Source organism: Phyllostomus discolor, chromosome 5 (genome assembly GCF_004126475.2).
Source record: "Phyllostomus discolor isolate MPI-MPIP mPhyDis1 chromosome 5, mPhyDis1.pri.v3, whole genome shotgun sequence".
Taxonomy (NCBI): Eukaryota; Metazoa; Chordata; class Mammalia; order Chiroptera; family Phyllostomidae; genus Phyllostomus; species Phyllostomus discolor.
In genome coordinates, this window is record NC_040907.2 from 147,338,834 (window position 1) to 147,361,604 (window position 22,771).

Consider the following 22,771-nt stretch of genomic DNA (forward strand, 5'->3'; position numbering starts at 1 on the left):
CTTGAGCAGAATTCACATTTTCTAAGAGCAAAGAGTCCACGTAGATGCTCTTTCTGAAGGGTGTTGGAGGGTTTCTCTGCCTCTCCAGTCGCAGAGGGGAGACTGCTGTCCCCACGGGAGGTCCTTAGGACAGACGTATGGCAGCCTTCTTATTAAGACCTGGCGGCCCCCACTTCTCCCTGCGCTGCTCTTGAGGGGTCCAGTAATCAGTGCTCGGGAAAGGCGCCCCGTTGGGCTGCAGAGTGGCTGAGGCATGACCGTCAGTTCTGGCTCGAACCCTCTCAGACTCTGTTGAGGGGGGCGTGTAAATTAGTGCTACATTGCAGGAAAGCAGTTGGCAATTTTTCTCAAGGGCCTTAAATACACTCCTGCCCTTTCACTCAGAAACTTTTCTTCTAGAGATTTAACTTAAAAAACGAATGGGAAACTCATTTGTGCATTCAGTGCTGGCTGCGCTGTGTCATACATGAGGTCGGGTGACCATCGCTGTCCTGCCTGTACAGTGTCAGCAGTTTAATAGATCTGAAGACCCCCAAATGCAGGCAAGGACCTTTGACCGCGGATGTTTAAATAAAGCAGCATTATTTAAAATAGCAAAGAATTGGAAACAACATATGTCCAATGACAGGGGATTAGTTCAATTATAGCAAATACGTATGATGGAATTTTAAATGACTATGATACATTGGTTTGTTTCATGATGTGGAAAAAGGTGTTTATGAATTACAATTTTAAGCTGGGGAAGAAAAGCAAACGACAAAACTGGGGAGTTGTGAAGGCAAGGTCAGGGAGTTCTGAGGATGAGATCCCAATTTTACATCTTAAAAAAAAAAAGACTAGAAGGAAGTATTGCAAAATATTAACGGTAGTTAGCTCATGATAGTGAGATTGAGGGTTTTAAAAATTTTATTATTTGTGCTTTTTTTTTGCATTGTCCGAAGTTTCTCTAATGAAGATAAAGTAATTCTAAAATCTTAAAAGCAATAATGAGAAAAAAAGGAAAAATTAGTTAGAAGTGTGTTCAGGCCTCCGTGCTGTAGTTACGTGTAACAGGGGACTTATCCCTCGATTCCTCCTCTCTGCAGCACGCTTTCCAGGATCTCCCCCTGGGGCTGACGTGACCCTGTATCCGGACCTGCACTGCACTCAGTGCATCGGTCGTGGGAGCGAGGAGTGGAAACTCATCGAGGACCCAGCTGACCCAGGGCAGCTGGGAGGGCGAGCAGGGTCAGGCTGGGAGAGAGGAGCTGCCCTACGTCCAGAGGGAAGCAGGGCAGGGCTGTGTGGCCGCCGTGATGGAGACGGGCTGGGATGACTGTGCAGCCGGGGGCTTCCAGTTGCTTCTGTGCCTTGGTTAGAGACCCTCCTCTTGCTACTCGGACAACAAAATGTATCTGAGCCCACGCTCAGCATCTTGAGGAGTCGGGCAGGAAATGTCTGGGAAGCAGGGGTGAGCAGGCACCAGTGGTGAACTGACAGGCACGTGGCTGGCTCCAGCCAGTTTTTGTTCTGTGAAGTATTGACAGATCCTACAATTTGTCAAGGAAAGCTCAAAATATGAACCACCCTCCCCCCAATTTCTAAACATTGGCAATTAATTACAAAAAGGAAATGTGGGCCAAACAAAGCATGTCCACAGGTGTGAGTTTAGCCATCAGGAGGCCCCTTTGTGACCTGTGTTTGGGTGAGGAGGCAGGAGCCCCCCTCGGGCCGTGAGCAAGGGTCGCCGGCCTCCCAGGGCCTGTGCTTGGCTCCCCAGCAAACGGCAGGGAAGCAGGTCCCTGACTTCGCGGAGGGGTCTGTCTGAGGGGGAGGGACCTTTCATTCTCTTCACATTTTTATTTTTGTGGTAAAACAGACATAACACAAAACTCACCATTTCTAGGCGTCCGGTTCAGTGGCACGAGGCGCACCACACGCGGGCTCCCCCCACCACCGTGAACCCACAGAACCCTTCACCTTCCAAAGTGGAGGCTTCGTGTCAACTAACCACTAGCTCCCCCTTCTCCTTCCCAGGGGCCCTGGCAACCCCGTTCCACGTTCTGTCTCCAGGAGTCTGACCACTCCAGGTGCCTCTTCTAAGTGGAATTGTCCAGTGTTTGTTCTTCCACCTCTGGCTTGTTTCACGTGGTGTAATGTCTTAAGGCTCCTCCATAGCATCTGTCAGAATTTCTTTCCCTTTTAAGGCTAAAACATATTTCATTGTATATGTACATGCCATATTTTTTAAATTTCATAAGTGAATTTTTAGGGGCTTTCAAATAAATTACACGCAGGAAATTGTTCATGTGAAAGAGAGTTACATTCATGTTATAGAAAGTTTTAAAAAACTAGTTGTGCTCTTAAACTTGAGTAAAGGTAGTTTTCCATGGCCACAGTAATCAATGATGGTGATTGATGACGATAAAAATGTTTCCCTGGCTGGTGTAGCTCAGTGGATTGAGCCAGGGCCTGCCAACCAAAGTGTTGCCAGTTGTATTCCCAGTCAGGGTACATGCCTACCTAGGTTGCGGGCTGAGTCCCCAGTAGGGGGCATATGAGAAGCAACCACACATTAATGTTTCTCTCCCTTTCTTTCTCCCTCCCTGCCCCTCTGTCTAAAAATAAATAAATAAAATCTTTAAAGATTTTATTTATTTATTTTTAGATAGGGGGAGAGAGAGAGAGAGAGAGGGAGAGAGAGAGAGAGAAACACCAATGTGCGGTTGCTGGGGGTCATGGCCTGCAACCCAGGCATGTACCCTGACTGGGAATCGAACCTGCGACACTTTGGTTTGCAGCCCGCACTCAATCCACTGAGCTATGCCAGCCAGGGCTAATAAAATCTTTTTAAAAAAGTTAAAAAAATATTAGCCAATACTGTGTGTTTGGCACAGCAGTAGGCTCTTTATATGCACTACCATAATTAATTTTTAAAAATCTCATAAAAGATAGATATCCCATTCTCCTCAATGAGGAAACTTGAGAAGAAATGGACACATAAAATATCGGGTTGGCCAAAAAGTCTGTTTACTATTTTCAGTAAAATAGACACATTTTTCATTTTCACCAATAACTTTATTGATTTGGATATTTTGAGTACGTCAGCTATCTTCCTTTATTGACTTCTGGTGGGTAGAGGCCAGGGGTGCTGCCAAACATCTTCCAATGTGTAAGACAGCCCCACAGCAAAGAATTAATTTTTTAATTTAATCTTCATTGTATTCTTTCTATTACCATTTAGCTGCCTTACACCCCCTCCCCCCAGCAAGCACCACACTGTGGTCTATGAGTCCTTTTTCCCTTTTGCTCAACCCTGCACCCCATAACTGCACCCCCCCAGCTGTCATCCTGCTCTCCATCCCCCCCACAATCTGTCCCCCGACAGCACATTTTCCTTATCCGTTCATCTGTTGATGGACACTTGAGTCACTCTAACCTTTTGGCCATTGTGAATACTGCTGCCATGAGCTGGGCTGAGTCTCTGCTCTCAATTCTTTAGGATATGTATCCAGAAGTAAAACTGCTGAATCACATGGTAATTCTATGTTTAATTTTTTGTGCACTGCCTTAGCATTTTTATCTGCTCTCTCTAATTAGGGATGTACAGTTAGAACTTGTTGGAGGTGGGGGGGGGGGGGGGGGTGGTCAGCATCGTTTTAGATAGCAGTGATTCCCATACTCTCAAATGCTACATTTCAAAACGTGTCTGTCACCTTCTGACTCATATCTAATTGGCTGCCCTTGTCTTACAATGCTGCTGCTGTTGCTGCTGATGATGATAATAATGAGGATGATAAATAAAGTACATGGAGTGCTGCTTTGTCCCGAACACTGTTGTAAACAATTTTGCATCTTTTAAATAGTTTTGTCTTCATGATCATTCTATGAAGATCGTTGTCCCAATTTTATAGATGAGGAAACTGAGCCACGGACAAGCAGAACCATAACACAAAACAGGTGAGATAATTCAGTTCCGCGCTGACTTTCACAAGGGAGGGACAGGAAGCCGCAGAGGAGATGCCCAGAGTCACAATGTCACGCTGTGCCGTGCCGGGGGAAGCTCACAGGCTTCCAGACGTCTGGAATCCCTGGCCCCGGGCTCCTGCCGCCTCCAAGACAGGATTCCATTCATTCATTTTGTTTATCCTGTTGACCCAGGTGAAACCTCATCTGAGAGGCTGCCGTGCCGCGTCGGAATCCAGCTGGATATTCCTGGTCCTCCTCCTGATAATTGCTGGGGCAGGGCTGAGCTGAAATATGACGGGGAGAGGATTACGGGTTTGGCTCTAGGATTTTTGTGAAAACACATGGAAGTAGCACATTAATATTAGTCAAGGGCTGAATGGGCCTTTTTAAGGAGTTGAGATAAATTTTGGCAAAATCAGATTGCCTTGAGACGCATTCAGTTTACTCCGTGTGAGTCAAAAAATGTGATTTTTCTTTCTTGTAATGTTATTTAAAGAATAAAAATCTAGAGTCTACATGTCCTACAAAGTTGTACCCCTGAAGTCATGAGTTTGGCCCTACAGATGGCGGGCCTGTGTTTTCCATTATGCTCCCTCACCCATTAGGTTTTGCCGTTAGTCTGCGCTCCATGTTTCTCCTGTGTTTTTCTTGAACTTCATGAACTCTGGCATTTCATTTTGGGCATGTATATCCAAAGGGAAAGCAGCCTTCCTTTGATCTTCCCTAGGACCCCATTACGTTTAACCTAAGAAAGATTAGGGAGTTGCCATCGCACGCTGAACAAACACAGAACTCAGCTGCAAAGATGGCGGGTGCTTAATCTATTTACAGCGTCAACTCCATTACGAACAAATTGCACATCAAGCCAACTTTGAAAAGCATTCCTGGGAATGGAATTCCCATCTGCCTGGGGAGGCTGCGTGCATATGGTCCAGATACTGAATGTGTTGGCCTCACAAAGAAACCTATTTAGCATGAAATAGTTCAACTGCAGAGGGTTTTTAAACTTTGAAATCATTGTCAGTGTTGGTTCCCCATATGGTAGTCCAGTTGTACTTTCCCTGAACTGCACAGTCGTTTCTGGAAAGCCCCCTCGCCTTCTAGTTGTGTTTGTAATAACATCTGCTCAGCGGCGTGAACCACTCAGCTCCCGGCTCTGGACAAACAACCCTCTGGGCCGGGGCGAACGCGCAGGGGCCGAGAGCCGCCACTGGGCCAGCACCAGGAAAACCGGGCTGTGCAGGGCCCCTCTGCTTTCTTTTCAAAGTGGGTTTCAGAATGCCCACCTTTTAAATAGCTCTTGAAAGCAGCATGCAGGTCTAATTGTGACATTTTCCCCCCTAGCCTTAAAAGGAGAAAGGAAGAACAAAACAAAATCAAGTGTTAGGCTGTCAGGATTTTCAGTTTCCTGTCACCCTCAAGACATTGATGGAGATTTATTTTCCTAATGAAGGCTCCGGCATTAATGGTGGCACTTGCTAGAATCAGTTAGGACTAAGTGTCATTTAATTCGCAGTGAAGCGACAATCTGACTGGACTGTGATTAGTTCCAGCTTTTAGCTATCATTTATAGGTCACCAGGCGGCTAACAACCTCAAATGAGAGACCATTATCTTTTGACAAGACGGAGCTTTTTCTGGGGGGGGATGGGAGGAGTATTACCCAGAAAGCCCAGCTCAATACTCTCTCTGGGAATTAGTTCATTCCTAATAGAGCTTTGCTGTCTTTTACTCATAGGAACTACACTGGCGGATTCCAGTTAGGAGTGCTGAAGAAAAAGGAGGAAAAGACTTTTTTCGTAGCCATTCATTTATCTGCTCAGCAGCCATAAGTTGAGTGAGGCACTATGGGAGAATATACCAGTGAGGTCCCCGAAAGGCTGACACTCACACTACACCTCTTGGTATGGCTGTTTTAATTAAAAAAATTTTTTTAAATCCTCACCAGAGGATTTAAAAATCCTCACACTTAACTGATTTTAGAGAGGGAAAGGGATGGAGAAAGAGAGGGAGAAAACATCCATGCATGAGAGAAAAAACATGGATGGGTGGCCTTTCCCACACACCCTGACCGGCACCAAACCTGCAACCCAGGCATGTGCCCTGATCAGGAACCAAACCCTCAGCCTTTGGTTTGTGGGACGACGCCCAACTGAGCCACACCGGCCAGGGCCGTTTGAATTCTTTCAGAGTCCTTGTCCACTCTGATGCAGTGATGCGTCTGCTCTGGTCGGTGTGCCAATGCCATACTAATTATTAAGTAGTCCAAATAGCAGCTTTGCCTGAAACACCTTTGCTTTTTTGTGGAGCTACTTTTTTCTCCAAAAAAAACACCATTTTAAAAAAAAAGCTGTCTCCCTTTCATCATTAGGTGTCCCTTACATTGGATAAAAGCTCTAGACTGTTGATTACAAGCAAGATGACATGATGTTGTCAGAGAGTAGTGGTTTGGTGCAAGTATAATGTGACTTGAAAGGTTATGTGCAACATTATAACAGGGTGCAGCCAAGAGGGGGGCCCCAAATAGGGATTTGGAATGGGGCCTAGAACTCAGGGTGTCCAGGAAATGTTAGGATTTCCTACCCCCCTCCCCCGCCCCCCTACACCCCACAGGCGTGGGTTGGGGGAAGGGACAAATGGAGCAGGGCCATTGAGAGCTGTTTTGCATAGCAACAGCTTTGCAGCTAACCTCTGCTGTGGTCATTTAACATATCTATAACCTTTAACTGGTTTCACAGATATGTTAAATAGCTGTGGCCATGCTCTGAGTCAGGGGAATGGAAGTAACTTCCCCACAAAGACATAACTGGGGAGCAGGTCCCCCAAGTTACAGCGCCTGTGTAGGAGCTTGGAGGCTATTGGCTCCATGACTTGGGGCTACGCCTGCCCAGACTCACAATGGCATCCCAGTAAAGCTGGAAGGATATGAGAGTGCTGGCAAGTGTAGCCAATTGTGGGAAGAGTCGGAAATGGGGCTGCAGAGGAAGATTGACTTGGGGATTTAAAACGGAGATGTGGCAGCCACTGGGGAGAGAACCATGTGGCTTTGCCAGAGTGGGGACACCCCACAGCTTTAGAAGGGGAAACCACCACCTGGCTTTAGCAGAGATCCCAGTGACACAGCTGATGGTGCTGGGTACTGAGGGAGGCCTACCAGCCGAGAGGGATTATTGGGAACTGGGGGCTGCCTGAGCCACAGACTTCTATTTCTTTTCCTGAGATACGGTACCCCAGACTGGGCAAAGGCAGGGGAAGGAAGGACTGTTTGTATTTGTGGGTATTTTAAGGGACTTTGGGATTTTGATGAGGACATTAGGTCACTACTTTAAGTCTGTATAGCATTAGATAAACATTTCCTTTTCACGAATCTCTGGCATTGAGAGATGTCTTTCTTATAAGGCGGCGGCGGACATAACGAACCTAGGGGGTTCCTTTCAGTAATAGTATATTGCCTTCAGCCCCCCTTGTTGTTCTGTAACATGACCTGAGTGGACTGAGGGAAAAGCCTACAGGCTGCCCAGGGGAGCGGCAGCTGCTCCAAGTTGGCTAGTGCTGTGTCTCAGCATTTTTACCTCAGGAGCACCCTTTGAAGGCTAAGATTTCTGGTAGAAGCTTGAAAGGAATTAGGATATTCAAAATATGAAACAACTCAGCAATAATGCCAAGACAGTCACCTTTGTGGTATAACGTCTGAACACTCAAAAGCATCACCATTTTCACACCACTTCCCGTTCCCCTCGGTTCTGGGCTGCTCTCGGAACAGAACCCACTGACGGTCTGGTACAGTAACATGACAATGTCCTCGCTTGTGTTAGGAGACACGCTGACTGTCTCTGGTGTCGGCAGGTAGGAGCCACACTGGGTTGCTGCTGTCGCTCGCTGCGTGCCCATCCAGCTCCATGCTCCTTTTGGCGGCCCTCCCACAGGGGGCGCTGTGTTGTGATTAAAGGAAATGAAGCAGGAAAGAACCCGGACTGCTGGGTTCGGATTCCAGCTCCACCGTGGATTGGTTGTGCAGCCTTGGGCAAGTTACTTAACCTCTTTCTTCCTTATTTCTTCAACTGCAAAATGGGGTTAATGATGTTACCTACCCTTATAGGGTTACCTCGAGGACTGAGTGAGTTACCCATGCAGCATTTCAAACAATATTGTGCATGGAATCAATATTTAATAAATGTTAGCTTTTCTTATTATATTAGCCTCAGTCTGACCCACTGGCCGTAATTTGGCGGTGCACGTATCGTGGGTTGGTGGCCAAGGGGTGTGCTGTGGCATTTCATCCGCTGAGACCCAGGGGACTAGAAACTTCCCAAGTCAGCCCACAGCTACAACAAACAGCTACATGTTAAAAGTGAAATGTTTTTATTTGGTTTTATCAGAGAGGTTGAACAGATTCTCATGACACTTATCCTTGTAAAATATAATAATGGTGGTTGTAGGCATAAATAAGAATGACTCTAACTGTTCTGCTTTTATAATGCACAGTTCTTTTTCTGAATACAAGTGAGAAGAATGTGAGGTCAGGGTATAGGAATCTTTCAATTTGATTTCAGCAATTTCCAAAAATTCAGTTATAGAACTAAGGACACGTACAAAAAAGATGATTTTTAAATGGAACCAGCCACCTTAAAAAATATTCTGAAAAACATGGTAAAAATTGTAATACTTCAAAAAACAACAAGATAAAATTGTTGCTAGTCGGCCTGACTTTCCAGGGCCTGGACCCTCCGGAGACTGCTGGGCTTCGGCGAAGTGGTGGGGCCCGCCCCTGGAATGTTGTCTCGGACACAAAGAAAATCACTCTTGGGTTTGGTCCATAAACACAGACAGGACTGCCCCCTTGCTGGTGACTCTTGAAAAGAAGACTCTGCTTTCATTATGCATTTGGCCTCACAATCTTCATGGACAAATAGTTCTGAAAAGGAAGCAAAATCAGTGTAAAAACATATATATGTTTAAGTTAGGGTTTCTCAACCTTGACACTATTGACACTTAGGACCTGACGACTGTTTCCTGTCGGGGGCCGTCCTGGGCTTTGCAGGCTGTCCAGCGGCGTCCTGGCCTCTCCCCTACCCAGCAATGCCAGCAGCACGCCCTTGCCGTGGCCCCCAAAGTGTCTCTGGGCATCACCAGTGCCCTCTGGGGAACAAAATCTCCCCGTGCCGAGAACCACTAGTTTAAATCAATAGGATCTAAACCAAGAAAAATGAACTAATTATGAGGAATTTTTCAGATGGTCAAGACAGACTGGACTACCTATGGTTAGAAAATAGTGTGCAGGTCCTTAGAGTTAACAAACTGAAATTATTATTACATGAGGGGCAGCGAAGACCCAAAATCCCTGCTAGCGTGGTTGTACGCCTATGCCACTCAACACAGACAGATCTCCATTATTATTCATATGAATTGAAATAAAAGCATCTGAATGCCTGGATTATCCCTTCCCCACTTGGCAAACGGGTCTGAAATGCCCCCTCTTTACTGAAACCATCCTCAGCGATAGGCTCTTATGATCACTTGTTCCTATCTCTAGAATGGCTTGCCTCTCATAGAAGTTTACTTGTTCACACGTCCGCTTGTCCCTGGGCTGTAAGCTGTGTAGGCAGAAATCATGCTGTGGTCATGTGCACACCCCAGTTCTAGCCTATAGTAGATGCTCAATAAATTTCCTTTTTTTTTTTAAACAAATTTCTTGAATGAAGGAATGAAAGCACTACTTCTAAGCACACTGGCAAAATCCCCATTTGGACTGGGATGATTAAGGGGAATTGAAGCAGGAGGCTATGTGATGTGGGTCTTAAAGAATGAATATGTTGACAGACAAAACACGGGTGAAGGAACCGCACTGGCAAAGGCGTCCTGGCAGGTAAGGGCCATACTTCTCAGGGGAGGGGCAACTCTCTAGACTGGGTGGAGTTCAGTGCTGTGTAGATCTATGAGAGCCCAGATTCGGGGATCTGTGATTAACAGGACAAAGAGTCTGAGGGCAGCAAGGTCAGTTAGAAATGCTGGCGACAGTCCATTGATAAAGCCCTGAGAGAGTTCTCCTGGAATTCCTGACACCAGAGCGTTTTTCAGGCCATAGAGTTTTGCCTGAAATTCCTGAAACCCTAGGAATGCAATTCTAACCACAGGACACATGACAGTAAATTTTCCAAAGGCTGAAGGGTTGTAAGGCCACAGGTCCTACGTCAATCACTCTTCTGAAGAGCAACAAAGGCAAGTACCAAGTTGGTGACCAAGCACAGTGCACACACGCACGCACGCACACATACACACAACCACCACAAGGGGCCAAGGGCGCGCACCGGTAAGGAGTACAGGAGCACAGCCACGAAGAGCAGCAGGACCAGCAGGATCAGCAGGCCGATGATGACCCACTTAAATCGGCGCCACACGATGAACTTCATGGTCTTGCACGGGTTGGTGAACCAGAGGAAAGAGGTCTCTGGGCGGCTGCATTGCAAAGACAGGGTTTTACCTAGCCGGCTCATGAGGGACAGACATTTTACCTCAGGGCGTAACACCATCACAAGAATAACTGATAACGTTTATAACGTCAAGAAAATATATTATTCCCCTTAATTGGCCAAGAAAAATTCTCGAACCTTCTATAGCTTCCTAAGATGTTAAAGGCACAATGGACTCTGGTTTCTTGAGAGAGAAGAGTGGTTAAAATAAAGCCTCATCACCAACCTCTCCACCCCCCACTGTTAAGTACAAAATTAGAAGGACAAAAGCTAATCCAGTCTATTAAGCCCATTGGAAGGGGGGCTTTCAGACTGCAGGTGTCTGGGGATGAGACGAGGCCGAGAACAAAGAAGGCTCTCACTTTGGTGGGTCCAGCTTGGGGTTCATGTTGGGTTCATCCCGTCCCTTCCCGGCTGGCCTCTCGTCGGCCTCCTTCTCATTAAGGATTTCCAACGTCATCTCCACTTTCCCCTTCAGTAAAGCAGAACAGGTTAAACACATGACATCATGTTTCACAAATATTTTCACTTCAGCCCAAGGAGTATTCCCTGAGCAATGATTTTTATTCTTGTAAAACAATCCCGCGATTGCCTTAAATTTTCCTCAAGAGATTTCATCACATTTCCTCTTCCACGTGTTTCTGAACTGGCTCCTTGTGGGAACTCAAGAGGACAAATTGCTTCCCCTGCTCCCTGCTCGTCACTCTCTGTATCCTATCGTTCTAACCTTCTCATGTCCATCTCCTTGCCCTCTCACACACCTTCCTTTGTAACTTTACTGGGACCCAGGCTAACCTAGGTACTGCTCATAACAGTGCCTAATACTCACTGAGCATCAGCTGTAGGCTCCCAGAGAGCCCCCGCACTTCATGCTTACCGTGACCCCCACAGCACAGCACAGTGCCAACACTTAGTGGGTACTCAATGTACGCTAGCTGAATAAATGAGTGAGCAAATGAATGAATGAATGAATGCTGCCTCTGTTCACAGGTTCCTGAGGGACACACTGGGCCCTGCCTAACCCTGCCTCGTGGATGATCAATCTTGTGCAGTGCGCACCATTTCCCTGTGCAGCAGGAACTGACCTTATCCTCATGTGCACAAGAGGAAAACGGAGGCTGACAAAGGTATAGAAACTCCCCCATTGGTACAGCTAGGCCTAATGAAGGTTGTAACAGTCTTTCTAGAACCCCCAAAAGCCAGACTAAGCACCAGCGATCTGAGAGCCCCGACCGGGCATGCACATAAGTGGTGGGGTGCTGATGACTCCTGTGCTGACGAGTCAGACAAGGCTGGGTGTCTGAGCATGGCAAGATGCCCTGTCCCTCCAAGCCTGGGCTTTGAATCTATAAAAAGGGGATGATGTCTACTTGGGGTTGTCAGCAGAACTAAGTGAGATGATGTGCAAACTCATCTGTCGGGGCAGAAAACAGGTAAGTGATTTCCTGGGCCAGCCTGGGAGGAACGATGGACTGCAAAGGGCACAAGGAAACTTTTGGGGTGTTGGAACGTTCTAGATCTTGATTACAGGAGTTTCACGAGTGCATACATCTGTCAAAACTCACCAAATGGTGCACTCTGAATGGGTGCAGCTTATTTATATAAATTATACCTCAAAGTTGTTTTAAAAAGCAAAGTTACGAATGAAAGGCATTTAGCATGTTGTCTGGTTTGTAATCAGTGACGCAGACTGTTCACTAAAATTAATAATACATAATGAATGAGGTAGCCTTTTGTGACATGGTTCTATATCAGGATACATCTTGAGTTCTCCAAACTTGCTTGTATGTTATGGTCTTCCTGCTCGGTGAACGTCTGAATCCCCACTTCCTCCACCTTTTTTTTTTTTTTTAATGAGAACAGCTCAAATTTGAAGTTTCCTTTTTGGCACTAAACTGTACTAGCAGCTCAGCATACATTAGCCTTCCCAGCAAAGGAGGGTCCTAAAGAAACGCTGCGCAACCTCTCCAGCGTCCAGATTTTTTGACAATTCTAGTGCCTTCACCCTCCACTCAGCCTCAAACATGTGCTCATGGAAACCTTCTCTTGTGATCCCCGGTGCCAACCGGTCCCTTAACCTAAAATCCCACCAATTTGGCACTTCCTTATCTCATCTGGAGTAAACCTATTGATAAAGAGAAAACCTAAATGATGCAAGGCCCCAAGGCCCGAAGGACCCCAAGCCACGAAATGCTCGTACAGCCATCACCCGGGAGCCGTCTTTGTCTGCGTAGCAGGGCCACCATCCTCTCATGGACTTCTGTTCAAAGAGGGAGGCCGTTTTCACTTTAAGGGGGTCCATGGCTTTGAGGTCCGGAATCATGTCCAAACTGCATTTCTCTGGTGATTTTGCTGGAATGATGGCGCGATGCAAATCAAGTTCCAGGAAACCTAGCCAGGGAAACATTAAATTCCAATAAGCTTCAAGTGGATCGACCGTTGTTTACAAGGGAACAGAATGTTCCTGTCAGAAGGGAGGCGGGTGGTGATTCTGACCAGGTGATGAGTGCGTTGGAGAAAGGGACCCCGGGAGATGTTTAAAATCCCTCCCAGACTGGATGGAGAGTGGCAGAAGAAATCCCTGTCCACTTCTCTACGTCTCACAGGGCTACACGTTTCATTTCTCAAAGACAGGAGCATAAACGGAATTCCTCTACGAGCTCAAACATCACTAAACATCGATAGACAAAATTTCCACTGCCCCTGGATTTGAAATTCGCTCATATTAGTTCTGAATTGCCTCAAACACAGCCATGTGGCTTTGGGCGAAGACACCTGGTACTTGGAACATGGGACCCTCCATGGAACAGTCATGTTCAAGTGTCTCCTAGTGCAACCTCAGAGACAGGAGCTTGAGAAGGAGCATCACAGCTCAACAGAAAATTCTCGCCAGGAACTAGGAAGGCCACCTCAGGGTGCCTGGAGAGGCGCACTTTCTCTTCCGCGATGTGAGGCATTGACGCTCTCAGCACTTCCACTGCCTTCCTTCTGGGCTTGGGGCCTCCCTCGAGCCTTTTCCTTAAGGGAATGGGGTACGTGCTGTGGGGTCAAGTCTATGGGTCACTGGGACAAGAGTTGGTCTTCAACGGTGACAGCAAAGAGCAAGAGGGGGACGGTGGCAGATTCTCTCTAAGCCGCCAGGCCAGGGAACAGCCATTCATCTTATATGGGCCCAGAGCCCGCATCTGACTCAGCCTTTCTTGAGCTTATTCCTGCTTTTTCCTCAGCTCTCCTTTGGGTGATAGCTACAGTCATTTGCCCACTAGTCATTCTAAAATATATTCATTCTCTTTATGTGTTTTCAGGCTATTTTGTTTAAATTCCAAGGGAAAACCCTCCACTATTCTGGAATTTACTGCCCATATGCTTTATAAGTTAGCATCCTAGCAAACTCAGATCTGTCTGTTCATCTCTTATAAGCACTAAGTCACAGCACTGCTCTCAGGGTTGTGATGACTGAAGGGACGAACAAGTCACAGCCATCTGCCACCATGGCTTTTCCTCTGCAGGCACATGAGCTAGGGGCTGCTGTCACAGCTGGTGAAGAGAAAATGAGGTCTGAACTGGCGAAGGGCAGAGGTCATGGAAATGAGAAAACGAAAGTGCATGATAAAGCAGACTACTGTGCTGGCACTGAGTGGGGGAAAGGGCGGAGGACACACAGAGGACTCCGGGTGTGTTCACCTGCGTGGCTAGGACAGCAGAGGGGCCCGAGAGGAGAGCAGGTACACGGTCTGGGAAGAAAGGCTGAGTGCAACTTTAGTCATGATAAATCTGAGGTGCCAGCCAAACATAGAGGTGGAAGTTTCTGGTGAGGAAACAATTGGGAATAACCATCATAATGGGTCTTTCTGAAATATAACTGATGTGTAAGATTGTGTATGTTTAAGGAACAGGGCGTGTTGATTTGATACATTTATGTAGTGCAATGAGTCACTGTAGCGGTTTCTTCTTACTCTGTCGGGCGCCATAGGCGGTCGTACCTCGTTGACAGGTGACCACGGGAAAACCACCGAGGGGCCCTGGGAGAGTCCAAGACCCCTGGGAAGGCAAAGGGCTACATTTAAAGAGTGGGAGGGAGAAACAGAGGCAGCCAACGAGACAGGCCCAAGGCCCGGGAGAGAGGAAGTCAGAGGAGCACTGTGCCACAGGGTTTGGGGGCGGGGGGTTGGGGGGATGAGGGGAGGGCTATGCGCCAAGAAACTGAAAAGCCCAGGGCATGAGGGGGGCAGTTATTTAATGGGGGCTTTAGCCACGGAGGAGGGTGAACCTGGGGGAAAGGACAATGGGTAGGGGCACTAGGGGCCCTCAGTAGCAAGCAGCGTGGAGGAGGGGGAGCCATTACGAAGTGCTGAGGAAAGAGAGAAAGAACAGATGGTTTGGAAGTGAAGGCAGGGGCGTGGCATTCTTTTGTGGAGACGGGACTTGAGTCTTAAGAGCAAGACAGAAGCTGGTACCAGGGCCTCCAGGGGGGCCCTCAGGCCCGCAGGAAGGGGTGACATCCACTGTGCCTCACTGTCCAGAGCACATGCGGGCTGTGGCTGCACCCCACCCCTGGTTACCCACAGTACTGGAGATTTAAATAACTGACTCCAAGTTTTAATGGATTTCACTAATTCCAAGTACAATTTCTGAGAGAAAAGTATCCGAGGGTAAGCCCTACCCAAGTAGTCATCCAGAGAAAACTTGTCGTTGTCCCATATCTGAACGATCAGGCGGGGTGGCACCCGGAACTCGGTTTGGTCGATACTCCAGAAGTGTTCCTGAAATGACAAGAGAAACAGACACACCGATGACCCTGATGTCTGGATTCTGAAACCCGCCCCTTGCAAAGTCCAGCATCAAGTCTTGGGGCCTTTCCCTCCTTTGTACCCCTAACCTAAAACCCTCCCCCCTCAGCCTTGCCCACCCCCAGTATAGAGGGCAGGTGGGCTCCCCAGGACACCTCAAGGCCGCCAGCTGGGTGACAAAATGGATGTCCCAGGCAGTTCCCAAACAGAAGGCTTCCTGCCACTTCCCTATCAGTGTGACTTCCTGCGGCCACTCCTGGAGTTCAGGGAGTGATTGTATCCCCACCCCCACTGCCCCCCCACCAAAGACCGCTACAGCTTGCTTGGATTATCCTCTCAGAGCCAGGATGTCCTAGGCCAGCCCACACCACCACCTGCTGGGGTGTTACCCCTGCCCAGGCACCTTCTGCCCTCCCCACGCAGATGTCTGAGCACTCATTTCACGGGGGCACAGATTTCCCTCTTCCATCACTGCAGGTTAAACTGTCCTGGCATTCTGACTTCTGAAAAGCATTGCTGGGCTCTCCACGCTGTGGTCAACGAGCACCTCCCAGATCCCTCACACTAGTTAGGTGGGGGGAGGCCTGGTCCCTGCCTCTGCTAGGCAATACTAGCCAAAAATAATCACACCTCCACAGCCTAGTGACACCTAAGTTCCTCTGGCCCCAGAAGAAAAGGACGTTCCCCAATGCTTCATGAACTTGAAGGATGACTATTGGGTTGTTCCTCGTTTTTCAGATGATATTCCAGGAATGCTCCCCTTGGCAGGGCCCAGGGGCCTGTCTGTGAGAGGCGTGGAAGCCCCTCTGCTGCTGTCTGGCCCCTCCTGACTGTCCTGTGGGGGCTCAGGCTCCAAGTACCACTCAGGGCACCGGGAGGTCCAGCTGCAGATGTGGGCAAATGGGAAAGGAAACTTCACTAAAGGCCTAACTGACCCCAACCTCCTCACCTTCCTCACCCCAGTCTGCCTCACCCTCTGAAAGTGTGCATGGTTTGATGTCAGGCTGAACTCTGTGTCGCTAGAAAGTGCCCTCATCTCACCTGGCACAGAAGAGTGCTCACCACACATCAGCGCTGAGTAGGGCCGGCAGGGGGTAGCGACTGGCCAGACGGCACAGAGGCAGGTAAGTTTTAATCAGGTGTTGGGGAGAGGACATGACCAGGACGAGCTAGGGAAGTTTATAGACTGTGGGGGTAGAAATAGGATGGAGGACCTACAAAAGGCATCTGTTATTATTGCCTGCCCAGGTTTCAGGCCCCCGTTTTGGGATGAAAGCACTTAGACTTTTCTTGGAGTCCATTCATCTGGTCCACGCAGTTTGGGAAGAACTGTCTCCATCCTTTACTCCAGAGCCAGCCAGAGCACTGCATCCCCAGGCAGCACTGGCTGGTTCAGGAATGGGCACGTGACCCCGAACAGGCAAATGCAGTCTGGCTGGCAGCATAGGGGAGCTGTTCTCTTTCAGCTGAGGGTGCCGAGAGGGCAGGACATGAGCGGGCAGAGCACAGAAGGCAGAGCAGAGGCGTGGAGAAGTGAGAGCCATTTCTAAAGACATCAGTCCAGCCTGGGACCCAGGCATTCCTTAAAGCCAGCCAACCCTGGACTTCGGGGTAATGTGAATCAACAAATCACTTTTTTGGTATAAGTCAGTTTGAGTTGAGTTCTATAACTGAGAATCTTACAAATTAAGACCTCCAGAGCCCTAAAGCCTCACAAAAATGCTTCTGAAGGAAGGACATTTTCCCTACTTGGATATTTTGCCGATGTTTGGTTCCTTAGTCAAACTGTTCTGCTTATCATGGGGAGACACTGGTTTCCCAGGGACATAAACATACCCTTCGGTTGTTGCGTGCAATGATACAAAACCCCCATGTCTACCCTTTAGCAGATCCTTCCTACTGTTTCCAACACGCTAGGGAAAGGAAAGTTGTATCCCATGTGCCTCTCACTCCACAAATAGCTCCCATAGCTGTGTGACCCTGGGCAAGCACCCACACCTCCGGGAGCCTCAGAGTCCCCATCTGCACCAACAGGGAGCTGAACTCACGACCGCTGAGGTGCTGAGTGACTCCAGCATTCTCTGAGTGTCTGCGTTAAGGAAGACCCATGACATCCACTTCCCACTGGCATATTTCAGAGCTTACTTTTTTAGCAACAATGCAGAGTTGTTCAGCTGGGAGGTAGTCAAACGGGAAAACAAATCTCCAGTTAAAATTCCCCTCGCCATCCAAGGACCTGTAATGGACATCTGTTTTCTGTTTGTTTTCTTCATTGCCAGGAATCCAGCTGAAAAGCAGAGGCAAACAGACTTAGCTTGGTGTGATTGACAGGTAATCTAGCCGCAAAATTGTGCAGTGATTAGGGGAGTGAAGGGCAGGAGAATTAATGCACTTTTCTTGGGCAGCTTCCAGTTATCTACAGAGCTGGGGGCTGATTTATGAAAGGGAGGCGCTCTGTTGCATCCAACACAGGTTGCAGCCAAATAAAACATAATTCCTCTAAAACCAAAGCAGGAAACCCTTTAGACTTCACTTAACAGGGATAAGGTGAAATTTTCTGGAAAATATCAACAACTTAGCTTCTATTTTGGGAACGTTGGAGCTGGCTATGATGTTAGTCTTCAGAACTCTAACTCATCATTATCTGTCATCACTGCTGATAGGCTCAATGAACATGAGTTAGTTCTGAACTTTAGCATTTCCTTTTCCATATTTTACATAAGCAAACAAAACAGGCATGACTCCAGTAACCTCACAGCTTCCTTTTTTTATTATTATTCTTAGATTCGCTGTGATCATATTAATGAGACTAGCAACGGGGATTTGAATGGTTATTTCTCAACTTCTGACATTTGAAAAGTTTTCTTGACTTGTGCCTGGCATGGAGCAGACACTAATTAAATACCTGTTGAAGGAATGAATGAATCTACTTGCCTGAGCAGAAGCTGTCAGATCTGCCTGCTACTGGGAAAACTCCTGGTTTGGAAGCCAGGGGAACGCTGGATTTTAGGCTGGTCAAGTGGCTGAATGCACGATTCTCAACACTGACTGAGCATTAGAACTGCATTGGAATCCACTGGGGAGATTTTAAAAACACTGATGCCTGGACCCCTCAGACAGAGCTTCTTGGTGGGAGGCAGGCCTGGCTGTGAACTTGCTCTGCCACTGATTCTCTAAGCTCCATCTCTCATCGGTAAAATGAGGCTAATGATATGTGCTCCCTTTACAAGGTCAACCTGAGGACAGATCATGACTTGGAAGGGCCAGAAGGGGTAGGGGGGTGGGGGGAATCCTTAACTCAAGTTCACAATCATCTGCTATGAACCAGGTACTTCTCATGCCTTATTTTAGTCTTCCCAACTCTCTACATATTTCCATTTCCCAGATGAAGAAACTGAGGTTCAGAGAGGCTATCTAACTTACATAAGCTCACACAGCCAGTTATGTAGAGAGTTAAGTATAACTCCCAGTCTGTCTGTCTCAAAGGACCATGAAGATGACAAAGTGCCAATACTAGGTCCCATTATTAGTAGTGGTATTAACATCAATCAACTCCATTACTTTTACTTTTTGCTGGTCAATTAATTGACCAGATAAGTTAGTTGAAAAATTCCTTTTGACAATTAACTTTTAAGCTTTTAATCTAATTCTCCAAAGAGAGTCCACACTCTCTAGCTGGGACCTCAGTAGCTTCACACCTTGACCCCTCCCCAAGTGTCACCATTATCTGACCCCAGACCGCTTGTCCACCGCAGCTCTCCCTTCTCTTTTATTTTTATGTATGTATGTATGTATGTATGTATTTTCCCTGCGGTGTGTCCCGCTTCAGCACCTGCAGCCCACAGGCCCGGCCAGGGTGCTCTGGCAGGGGGCACTGTGAGAATCCCCTCTCTTTTATTACTGACTCTTTTCACATTTAATTTTATATAGAAATCTTTTCGTATTTTAATTTTAAAACAAGTTAACTGCCCGAAGTTTATGTATTTGTGTACATATATGTGTAACTCTGTAGGTAAAACCCATGTATAGGTAGTAGCAGGCATGTTATTTATGCATTATTTATCATTTCACATATAGAATTTAGATTCTAATTCCATATATAACATGGTACTTTAGGGTGAGCTTTATTCTCTGATTAGAGGAGTTTTCTTTCAGTTCAGTATTACTTGAATTTGTTTCCCTGATTGGAAAAAAATGCTTATGATAATCAAATACATTTGCATATATGCAATTAGCTGGGATTAGTTTTCCTTGGGGACTGGTAATAAGATTCTGAAATGAGGAAGAATAACAAACCTGATGAAACACTCCCTGTTTACAGCAAACCTAAATGACAGTAATAGTGTTTTTAACAAAGTTTTGATTGAAGACCACTTGGGATCGTAAGTGAAACTTTGTTCTCACTTTATGAATACATTCAACTCAACAAGTCTTATCTTTTTACCTATTAAGGAACCTAACTTAGTCTATGTGGAATATCAATAATACTAGCTAACACACAGTGTAATAGTTAATTATATATGTCAATGTGCTTGCCATGGGGTGCCCAGATTAAACATTCTTTAGGGGTATTTTTGGATGAGATTAGAACTTGCATCAGTGGACTTGGTGAAGTAGATTGCCTTCTCCGATGTGGGTGGGCCTCATAAGGCAGATGGAGGAGGAATTCACCCCTTTCTCTGCCTCGTTGATTAAACCAGGATCTCATTTTATCTTCTCCTGACCTGCAGATGGCAGATTGTGAGACTTCTCTGCCTCTCGTAACCATGTGAGCCAATTCTTTACATTTTCTCTCCACACTCTCACATACACACCCTACTTGTTCTGTCTCTCTAAAGACTCCTAATATACATAGTGCTTACTATCTGCCAGGCCCTTCCTAAATGCTTTGAGTAACTCAGTCTTCTGAATATTCCCAAGCAGTGGGTACTCTCATTATCTCCGTATTGAGAACAGTGAACTTACTAACTTGTCCAGCTAGTAGTGAAAGTACCAGGGTTTCAACCCAGTTAGTCTGACTCCAGAGTCTGGCTTCTTAATCACTTCGCCTTTCTGTGCTCAACATCTATGATCAGGGCACAACACAAAACTAACACCAACATGAACTATGTGGAACTGAATTATGCACGTAACGGAATAATGAACAACCTTGCCTCTGTACAGGATGGATGCAGGCACTCAGTAAAGGTTGGTGGAATCAATGGTTTTTGTTGGTGGTGGTGGTGTTTTTTTTTTTTTAAGATTTTATTATTTATTTTTAGAGAGGGAAGGGAGGGAGATAGAGAGAGAGAGAGAGAAACATCAATGTGCGATTGCTGGGGGTCATGGCCCACAACCCAGGCATGTACCCTGACTGGGAATCGAACCTGCGACACTTTGGTTCGCAGCCTGCGCTCAATCCACTGATCTACGCCAGCCAGGGCTGGAATCAATGCTTTTTAAAAATTCTGCTAATGCTTCCTCTTTTCTATGGACATTAGTTGCTGGTAATAAAATGTATAGTAAATGAAATCTTGGAAGAATTCCTTGTTTCTAAAGCCAGTTATTCAAGATATAAAGAAGTAATAAAAGTGAACTGCATGACTAAGAAGTCTCAGAAATAACAAATATGCTTAATGAACTCAATAAAACTAGCTTTCAAAAGAGAGAAATAAGGATATAGGTATCAACCCTGGCCAGTGTGGCTCAGTGAGTTGGAGCATCATCCCACACCCAAAAGGTTGTGGGTTCGATTCCCAGTCAGGGCACATACCTTGGTTGCAGGTTCATTCCCTGGTCTGGGCACGTACCATTCCCAGTCCAGGTACATATGGGTGGCAACCAATCAATGTTTCTCTCTCTCATTGATGTTTCTCTTTCTCCCTCCCCCCTCTCTAAAAACAATGAAAAAATGTCCTTGGGTGAGGATATAAACAAACAAACAATATGCACCAACTCTTATAGTCATTAGATGCCTCCGTTCACAAACAAGATTCACACAGGTTTTCTTTCCTTCTGGTCTCTCTGCCTTTGTCTCTCTGGAGCTCCCTAAGCAGGTTGCACTAATGAGATACTGTTAAGTAACCAAGAATCATATAGTGCCCACCTTCAACAATGAAAACTAATTAAGGAGAGAGGCATTCCCTGAGTGTGCCACAGGTGCTGCATGCTAGCCTTACCCTTTGACATAGATGTCGCTCATTTCCTCTCCTGTGATGCTTTTCTCATCCAAGATAACATCCTTGGTGTTCCAGATGATCACGCGGAGGTAGAACCTAAAAACGAACACATGTCGAAGAGGCTTTTTGCTCGTGTCCTGCACCGAGGCCCCAGGCCACGAGAGCAGGGTCTCAAGATTACTTACTTCTTGGCTTTCCGGGGTTTGATGTTGAAAGGAGGGCCCGGTGGCCCCAAACTCTTGGGGAAAACATCCACCCACATCTGCAGTTTTCCCTAAACCATTCAAAAATGAAAAGAGAAATAAAATTATACTACAGGTGGTAGAGACCACAATTTGCATTCACATTTCCTAGGTGAAACTATTTCTTTGGGCCTGCTAATGTATTAGTCCATGTAGACAGAAATAAAAAAAAAGAGTATAAGAACAAATCAAGATGAATCTTGTACATTCAATATCATTTAAGCCACCCACTCCCTACTTTACCCAGGAGTCTCTGCTGGCTGCATGCGCCCACCTGCATCACAGTCTGAGTCTTCCCTGACCAACAAGATGAGGGGCTTCCCTACACTAACACGACCTCCGACACATGCGTGCACACAAACACGCTCACACACAAACACAGTCCCAGTCTCATACATGCCCTCTCTTACAACCAGTTAAAGCTGGGCCCTTGATTCTCAGAACAGTTCTCAAGCTGTCACTCTATTCATCATCACATTGTCTACTTGATATCAGTCTCAGTTTTGTGATTTTGTGACACCCAAGGGTTTCTGTACTGACCTCAAGGCAGAAAATCAAAATAATGTACAATGGTATTGAACTTTGTAAAAGACAGACAGACAACATGGCACTTCCAGAGAAGAGACTCAAACAGTGACAAGAACAATACCATTCCCCAAAGTCGAGGGCCCCCTGACTTTGGCTCGCCAGCGCCACGACCTGGGAGGAGGCTGCAGGAGGGGGAGGGAGAAAGCTTCACTGACACCGTGGTGCCATCTTGGTGAGGCCCTGCCAGGTCTTTGACGGCCACAGATGAGGCCCATCCATCTGACTGAAACATTATTCCAGACAGACGAGGAATGCCATTAACAAACTATATCAACCATACAAACCTATTTAAATTCCCCAAACTGCCTTTGGAGGTTCTGTACACTCTGCCTTCATGACAAAAACAGACTGGTCTTTAAGAAAGTTGCCAAGGAAACCACTAGATTGGCTTCCTAATGCATTGTGAGCAAAATGAATTAACTGGAGCTCTTGAAATAGGATGCATTTTACTGTGATCCTGTCACTCTTCCAACTAATCTCGAGGGCTCAAGGTTTTACAGTGCATCAAGCACACTGCAGAACACCAGGCATCCAGGTTTCTCCTAAGACCCAGCTGCAGTCTGCCCCCTGTGGTAG

At 46.7% G+C, this 22,771-nt stretch overlaps 1 protein-coding gene across 5 annotated transcripts in view; it reads right to left on the reverse strand.

The window, feature by feature from the left end:
• Positions 1-8,286: 8,286 nt before the first annotated feature.
• The window catches only part of MYOF (myoferlin), a 145,208-nt gene continuing 130,723 nt past the window's right edge, over positions 8,287-22,771 (reverse strand). For all 5 annotated transcript variants that reach the window (XM_036027002.1, XM_036027003.1, XM_028511720.2 and 2 more), the window contains 8 exons: positions 21,551-21,639; positions 21,366-21,461; positions 17,353-17,494; positions 15,081-15,180; positions 12,618-12,808; positions 10,780-10,889; positions 10,256-10,403; positions 8,287-8,862 (listed from right to left, as the gene is read on the reverse strand). In XM_036027002.1, the coding sequence (XP_035882895.1) occupies positions 8,824-8,862; positions 10,256-10,403; positions 10,780-10,889; positions 12,618-12,808; positions 15,081-15,180; positions 17,353-17,494; positions 21,366-21,461; positions 21,551-21,639 (915 nt within the window). In that variant the 3' untranslated portion in view covers positions 8,287-8,823. The remainder of the gene's footprint in view (positions 8,863-10,255; positions 10,404-10,779; positions 10,890-12,617; positions 12,809-15,080; positions 15,181-17,352; positions 17,495-21,365; positions 21,462-21,550; positions 21,640-22,771) is intronic.